At 34.6% G+C, this 8,646-nt stretch overlaps 1 protein-coding gene across 1 annotated transcript in view; it reads left to right on the plus strand.

Annotated features, from left to right (window-relative positions):
* The window catches only part of LOC104075376 (kinesin-like protein KIF6), a gene marked incomplete at both ends in the record, with an annotated part of 33,561 nt that extends 25,093 nt beyond the window's left edge, over positions 1 to 8,468 (plus strand). The window contains 3 exons of the mRNA XM_009575846.1: positions 5,025 to 5,130; positions 6,013 to 6,154; positions 8,256 to 8,468. Coding sequence (XP_009574141.1) covers positions 5,025 to 5,130; positions 6,013 to 6,154; positions 8,256 to 8,468 — 461 coding nt within the window. The remainder of the gene's footprint in view (positions 1 to 5,024; positions 5,131 to 6,012; positions 6,155 to 8,255) is intronic.
* Between the last annotated feature and the right edge of the window lie 178 nt (positions 8,469 to 8,646).

Here is an 8,646-nt window from a genome sequence, read left to right on the forward strand (position 1 = left end):
TAAAGAAATAGAATACCAAAACAGGAACTTTTCTTCTGCAGTCCATCTCTCATAAGAACAATAGAAGTCCAGCACTGCTGTAATGCTAGTCTTCATAAATAAAGTCAAGAAAGCAAAAAAAATCATCTCATACTACATGCAACAGTGTTCATAAATACTATGGAAGGGGTTTTTTGTATGTTTCTTGGTTGATTTATTTTTTTCTGCTTGATCCTATCTGTTTTTCATCGAAAGCTTTAACAAAAGTGTGTTGGGCTTCTTTCTCCTCTCTACTTTATGAGTTACCTTGGCACACTCAGCCATGTCGTAGAGCCTATGTACATGAACACCTTTGATTTTTCTAAATTATTTTCCCATTGACTTTTGGCAATGAGTATAGTGGGAAAATTAACATTCAGCCTGGGATGTTCTGGGAGAAGAAAAGCTCAGTCACAAACTTAGAAATTTTTCAAATATGTTATGTATTCTGTGCCAAGCATGTTCATTCCTTTTGCAAGTTCATTTTCAAAACTCCCTTCCTTGGGCAGCTTTATTTCCTAATTTCTGTTTTGAGAGGGCATGCAAATATTAACCGTTATCCTTGGCATAATAGCAGAAACTGGTCATCAGTAAATGTAAGGATTGATTGCTCAAGTCTTTTTGAAAAGAAACTATAGTTAGCAACTTTTCCAGGAAATAGAATGTAGTGACTATCTAAGAGAGGTCTAGGTATATGGTCTCAGGGCTGAGCCACAACAACCGACCAAAAATATTTTGTTTCCTATGCTTTTTTAGTTGTTCTACTACAACTGAGGTGAAAAAAGTCCTTCCGAAAAAGGACGTTGTTATTTTACCTCATGATTTCCTGTTACTTTTGCTCTGCCACATATGCATGCCTCTGAGTAGGAGGCAATTAAAGCAACATTTGCTAGGGATTTCTCTGGATTTCTTGTCCTCTGTGGGCTTCTTGTTCCTCTTGAACATCTAGGCCCAACTTTGTTCAGTGTTGGGCTCTATGTGTTTTTCTGGTTTGACTCTTGCTGACGTATATTCTTGCAACAGTCTTTGGTTGGAGGAAAAACTGTTTAATATGCATTCCGCTGGTGGAGAACGAAGGATCAGAGATTAGAGGACAATCTCAGAAAATATTATTATTGCTAAGGAGAAAGGTATTATCCATCTCTTGAAGGTAACTGAATGAAAACCAAAAGGCACTTTGGCTCTCCTTTACTTAAAAAAAGGGTTTTCTTGCTCTGCATCTTTTAATAGGAGGATGACTACAGCCTGTGCATGATGTTTTGACTAGAAACAATGTGTCAGAGTTGTAACTGTAGATGTCCTATATGAATTTCTTAAATCTTTTACAGCTCCATTTTATATAATTCTGTGCTCTAGTTTTCATATATTCCATATATTTAATTTTATTTTTATGAATATTTATAGAGGTAAATATAATACACTGTTTGAGTCAGGAATATGAGGAGGAAAAGGATATTAATCTTGTAGAATGATATTTTCCTTTGTTTCCAAGTCACCTAGCAAGCAGATCTGCCTTGTCTAATATATGTTAAGAAAATGAAAATATACAGTTTGTTTTCCTTTTTTTTCCTCTTATCCTCTGTCCTTTTTTTTCCCTCCTCCTGTGATTCTTTATTGTCTCCTTGATTTATTTCATCTCTGGAAATGAATTGAAAGTAGCATTGGGTTTTTTCATTTGTAAAACTGCAAATCTTGCCATTGTATAAATTCATAAGAGAATGTTTCAACTGTTTTCACAATCCTTGAGCTGATAAATCACTTAGGGAAAAAAAAAGGGTTCCTTTAACTAAGATCTATTCATTAAGAAGAGAAACTTCAAGTTGCATCTGTATCACATTGTCAGTTTATTTTTTACTTTTGTTTAATACTTTAATATACTGGAAGAACTCCCAGAATATCCAGAGTGTTGTCAGACTGTATGTTTATTTTAGAAAAAGTTCTGGTAATTTTTACACGGAAAGCTAAAAAAAATGTGAGGGATGCAGTGATTTCTTTTGCTGGTATTCATGAGGATTTTCATTGTTGCTTTTCTTCTTTTTCTTTTTCTTTTGTTTTTGTCCATAGTGTTTAGACTAGGTTGGTCTGTTCTTGTTCTAATTCTTAAAGATGAAATTTTAAAAATGTATCTAAAAATACACTGAAGATTCTGCTGTTTCCTAGAATTGGCAAAGAGGCTGAATTGGTTTATAACTTCTGATTTACATTCTGCTATTTCAGACTTGACTCAGTCTTCTGGTGCTCAGATCTGGTTTGGCTTCTATGTAGTCCTTGGGACACAAAAAATGAATTGGGCTGGTTTGATTTTTCAAGAATGCCAAACACATTAAAGGTAACATAAGAGAGAGGAAATAGCAGCTCATACCTATAACTGCAGTTTGTCTAATTCATTACTCTTGATAAATCAACCTTGAGCCTTGATTGGCAAATTATAATTATTTTCAAAAATAGAGCATTATCTTACAATAATTATATATTCTTTTTCTTTCTGTTGAAATAGTTTAACTTTCTGCAGTGTTATTCTGGTAATGGTAATGGTGCAAGTTAGTGTAATTTTTCTGATTGATTCCCATAGCCTAAATCTGTGGTAATCTGAGTATGAGTAAATCCCTGGCAAACAGGTAATCTTAGTAAGGTTAAAATATCTCCTTTCTAATTTCTAGTTCAAGATTAAAAGCCCATTTTTATAGATGACTTCATACAGCCAGTCTAGACAATCTAGTAATAAAAAATATTTACTTGTTTACTCTTACTGAAATTAATAAGGTGCTTAAAACAGTAACAAATACTTACTTTCTCTGTCTGTGTAATCACTATAGCATTCTCATTAATAGTATAAATGCCTCTCTTTTCCCAGTGCTTACACAAATGCCTACCTCCATGTATGAAAGATTAATTCTCCTGCTCATTGTGCTTAGTGTGTCTGCAGAGAGTATGAATAACCTCTTGTACTACTGGCCTCTGTTCTGTTGGACTCTTCATGCAGAAAAAATCATGTAGCAATAACTAAAATTTTGGTCTCTTTTACCCAGTAATTTTTGTAGTCTCTTAACTTGAGAAGCAAGTCAATGCCAGTAATGCTCCTGTAACTAATATTTCTCTTTAAATACCCTCTCCTTTAAGCTGTCCACATGTACAGCTCACATTGACTTCAAGGAGTGTTCTATAAATTCAGAAGCTGTGAATTTTGCACATGTGATGAATGATATAGACAACATATTTGTCTCTTGTTCTTTAATTGAAATAATGAAAATGGGAAAGCACAGTTGATCTGAAACTAATTGAGGGTTGCTCTCTTCTTTTCTCTCCTTTTTCTCTTGTTTTGAGAATTGACACTTTGCCATGGTGAACTCTGGAGGAGATAAATAACCAAACCTATCTGTTATGTTTTCCAATTTTCATTCCAGTCTTACAGGTCCTAATTTTCAGATATTTATCTCCTGAAAATAATGATTTATTTCTTTCCTGTTTATTGTGCATCTCATTGTTTCACCCTCGAGCAGGGAATTGTTACTATAGTACAGTAATGTGAGGAATCTCAGTAAAAGAAGTCTTCAAAAGCAGGGCAATATCCCAGCCACCTACTTTAGGGTCAACTTTAGATATTGTAATATTATAATGCCTAAAATTTTGGTATGTGGTTACAGCAAAGTGATTCAGATAATAAAATGGCAACAAGATTCCCAATCCTGTAAATGAAGAGGATAAGTGACTATTAAGTGACATTCAGAAGGCTTGCATATTACGTGAGGAGCTGAACAAAACTAGACCAAAAGAAACACTAGGCAGAGATGGTTCTGAACTGCTGCCATTCTCTGGCAGTTGGGCACTTGATGCAGGTAGATACTTAGACACCTTGGCTCACTTAGGTTCAGAACCTAGGTTCATCTTCTGAGTATAATAACCTAAATAAACATTTAAAATCATAGAATTATGCTTTACAGGGCATATGGCTCTCGTTGCCCACCATTTGCCTACTAAGTTAATGGTAATAGCATTTGTCACGAACCAGTAAGCCTTTAATCTAAAACCAGTTGATGGAGTTTGAACTTGCACTTGCTATTTTCCAGAAACATACCTTAGTAAGTGGGCTAAGAGCTAGTTTTGGTTTAGAAATCTTCTGCCTTTTTTTGAGGATGATCTGCCATGCATCCTGGAATACAAGAACTGGACAGCTGGTGAGAGCATACAAGAGGCAATCTGACTCTATCCATATAGCTCAGACATCCAGCCCACAGGCATAGTATATTATGCCTTTGTAGGTTTCCAGTATGAGTATTTTAATTTGGTTTTGAAAAAGGAAGAGGATGCTTCTGTGTGCCAGATTTTCTTATGAAGACTGAATTACCGAAATCAGAATGGCTCCTCCCTAAGGAAGATGTTGTCAAATGTTTGTTAAATAAGAACAAATTGCAAGAGCATAAAATACTAACTACATTTCATTGATCAGAAGAGCAGTAGGTCTTTGAGAAATCTATAAATATCTGCATCAAAAGATAGGTTGCTTTTCTTGGTGATTGGAACAGGTAATTTTATGTATGAAAGCTATGCTGACTATCTGCTAACTCTTGTAATAGAAAAGGAAGTAGATTTTTCTTTTGCACAAATAATCATATATATTAAAAAATCCTATGCCCAAAGCCTCTAAAAATCTAGTCTTCCGAGAGGGCAGGCTTTAGATCTTTTCAATTATGAGATGGTGGAAGAACAGAAGGTTATAAAATAAATGAGAAAAAGAAAAGATTACTGCTTAAATGCTTTTAGTTCTAGAACTATTCCTTAACATTTGCAAGTATGTTCTGATATGGAGTTGTAGAATCTCCAGTACCAAATCCAGGTTTTAGTATCAGGAACAAAAGTGCATTGCAATCGCATGGATCTTGAAGGAAAACAGCCTACTAATATCAGTCAGCTTGGTAAATCTTGTATTGTATTTGACACATTACTTTACAGAGTTGTCTGCTTGTTTGTGATTATTTTTTTCCCTTAAAAATGCTATGTATTTTCAGGTTGGATGAGTTAGTTGAAACATTTCTCGAAGATAATGATCCTGATAGCACTCTGGATGTTGGTGCTGACATGCGCAAGATCAAGTATTGCTTCATTCATGTGAAGGTATTTCTTTTAAACATAGATGAAAGTCCAGCTGGCACTGAAAATAACTTGAAGACATTCACAGTTGAAAAGTGCCAAAAGAAATGCAATGCAGTTGAGAGGCATTGGAAAAGGGTAAAACAATTGAACTGCAAAGTGCATGGAGGACTGATAGAAATCTGAAATTTAGTTGGAAAAATTCAGCAACATTTTGCGGAAACCCCAGCAAGAATCTCAACATGCAGTAAATTGTAAGAAAGCACTGGAAGTTATTGGAATCAACACAGACAAGTTATTTGTATATGGATAGATGTACCCATCTGTATTCCCAGCACTATGGAGGCTTTATTTTGGACAAACTATGTTGAAAGAGATAAAAATAAAGAGTAAAACCACCATATCCCTGAATCTGTTACACTAACTCTCCTGATGGTGTTGTAAGCCCTTCTAAATCATCGAGCAAACAAGATACACTTAAACTAGGAAGAACAATTAAAGTTAATAGGGAAAACAATAGAAACTAATATATACTTTTCTGTATTTTGGGATATAGTTTTCCAATATTATAATGTATACATACCTGGTTTTATTTTATTGTCTTTAAATAATTACGGTTTAGTTATATTGTTAATACTGAAAGCTCTGTGATTCTAGAGAACACTGGAATTTATGTGTAGAAAGAGTAAAGTAAATTGTACGCTTGGTAGTGAAGATCAACAAATACAACTTGTCCCATACTTGACACAAAGCATATAACATGACAGTCAACTAGTGGCATGATTTTGTTCTGTTAAGAGTCTAGATAGGCCTTACCTTTTCTACCATAGCTAGACAGTCTCCGAGTAGAATAAACACATAGCTGGAGGTAAAGTTAAGAGTGTGCTTTTTTGTTTCTCCTAATAGCAACTAGTGAATCATTCAAGGATTTCTGATAAAAAACTGCTCTCACAACACACCTCTGAAGAGAAAGACACTAACAAAGAAGCAGGAGAAGAAGAATTGAAAAAACTGAAAGAACTTCTGCAGCAAAGAGACAATGAAATCAGTATCCTTTGTGAGGAAAAAAAAAAATATTTGGGTTTGAGCTGATCTCGCTACAATGGTTTTTGTGTGTGTGAGATAGCATTAGCTGTATGGAAGGAAATTCTCTCTACTCACCCCACTGTGTTAAAGCAATTACTCAGTTCCCAACTTTTACGTGGCAGGACTCCTGTTTTGCACCTGCTTCTATTTCAGTTGTGACCCAAACCAAAATTCTGGATCCAAGCACCACTTAGCTCTAGAACGGTCCAGCCAAGATCCAAATACCGTGGATCAGGCCACGCCTAAAACACTCTCCTCAAGCAAATTAAACCATTTTTTAGAATGGGAAACTCTGATGCTATATAAAGACAATTTATTACCTTACAAAGAATAGAATTTCCTGTAAGTGTTATTTTTAGCCAAATGAAGTGCTGCTTTGGGGACTGTTGGGCTATTTGCCTTTAGAATAAATATAAAACTTGTACTCTTTACATGCAACTTTAAAATTTAAATTAAAGCTAAAGCTTTTTGCATATATAAATACTAAACTGCTCAGACATGTTTTGTCCATTTCACTGCCTCACAGGAAACACATGAGTAGCTGTACTGTTGCACGATGGGTGGGAGTTATTTTTAGCAGGTTGACAGAACTGTGGGCAGACCGCAGCATCACTGTGTCCCTAACTTTGTGGCTACTTGGTGGGTAAAATTTGAATATGGCAGAGAACTGAAAAAATGGTTTTGTTCTGGTTTTGAGTTTATAAGTAACAGATCCTTTCACGGTTAATAGGAAAAAGCAAACTCAGTTGCATTCTTTGTGCTCAACAATTCCAGATCAATTTTATATATAAAAAGAGAATGGCATTTTACATGTAGCATGCTACCAGTCTGAACTGAGGTGGCAGGAAAGCTTCTCTATTTCTGCTCTGTCACAGAAGATTAGATGCTCATTTTCCAAGGTGCACTTTCAAATAAATTTAGCTATAACACTGACTTATCATTCCTTTTAAAATATTCTTCAGTTTTCATGTCGATTTTAAGATCTGGATTCCCAGAAACATTTCTTCCTGAAAAAAATTATTTCATTAGTATGACATTGATAATGAAAAAAAGCAAAACAACTCTATCAAATGCACTTGTGCTTGATAGATATATACAGCTTTGTTTGCAGAAGGACAAGGAAGAAACTTGTGCAAATCCATGTTAGAGTTATATAGGAGGAATATAAAAATTAAGACTTTGAACACAAAACTGATTTACAGAGTCTGCAGCTGCTAAGTGACTGTACATCATCATTAGAAAATTAATAACATGTCTAATGTGATGAAGTGGTGAGAAGTATGGAAGCTGTTTAGTCAATAAACTATGAGGTCCTTCTTGCCTATGGTAGCTAGGAGCAATCATAACAACTGAATTGTAAAATGTTTTATTATTACTACCTAGTCCAGTTGATAATATTCCTCAAAAACTACTTAGATTTTTAGAAGATTAATTAGGATTAAAATGAATAGCATATCCCAGGGACTCCTGTGGTTTTGGCTGAATGCACATAGGATTTTCATTGTAAGCCCTCTATAAGCTGTTAGGTAAAATGTATTTATACCAAATATACTTCCAGTAAATACACAGTGTTATTGGAAGAAATTTCCTAAAGACCTGTTCTGCATTTTAGTAAACCTTCTTATTGTGGAAAGCTTACAGATGCGATGCACTTGCCAGGCTACCTGTAATTTAAGGAGTTTTTTCTTTTGTTTGGAAATTTTGCTTATTACAGAATTTAAAAAATAAAAAAGGGAGTGTCACACAATGGCAATAAGATACTGGAGTTTTCCTTCCTGTTTGTCTGTAAATGCTTTTATCAGGCATTGATTGAATGGGATCAAGAATTGTGATCAATGTGTGAATTTGTTACTGTTTAGTAAAAATGAATCTGCTGTTTGGAAAAACTGAGGTGGACGACTATAATTTTAAAGAATATGCCCAACTCCAAATTCACATTCACATACAGGCTTCCATAATGTGAATTGTTCCACTTGGAAAAAAAAAAGACTTAGGGATAAACAAAGGTGGTTGTTGCTTTATAAAAAAGAGGTACTTAATGATTTCCTTAATTTATCTTGCAGATATTCTGGTAAACATGCTAAAAAAAGAAAAAAAGAAAGCACAAGATGCTCTTTTCCAGCTTAATGCAGCCTCTGCTGCTTCTGCAGTCTTGGAGCAGTCTCTTTCTACAAACTTAGAAGAAAGACGGAACCCATCTAGCAGTTTTAGTCTGAAAGAGACAAAAGATTTTAACTCTTCAGTTCACAGACTACCTTTTCTTTCCAGACAAACAGGTTAGTGTAATTAATTAAGTGAACATTTATTGGATTATTACAATATGATTTACAGCATATCATTCAAATATGTACCAGAACAGGAATTTTATTTTCAATATCAGTCGTATTGTGCTAATTCTGTATCCACAAATACAGGGAAGAATATTTGAAAATAGAATCATAGAATCATAGAATA

This window comes from Fulmarus glacialis, unplaced genomic scaffold, assembly GCF_000690835.1.
Source record: "Fulmarus glacialis isolate BGI_N327 unplaced genomic scaffold, ASM69083v1 scaffold33354, whole genome shotgun sequence".
Taxonomy (NCBI): domain Eukaryota; kingdom Metazoa; phylum Chordata; class Aves; order Procellariiformes; family Procellariidae; genus Fulmarus; species Fulmarus glacialis.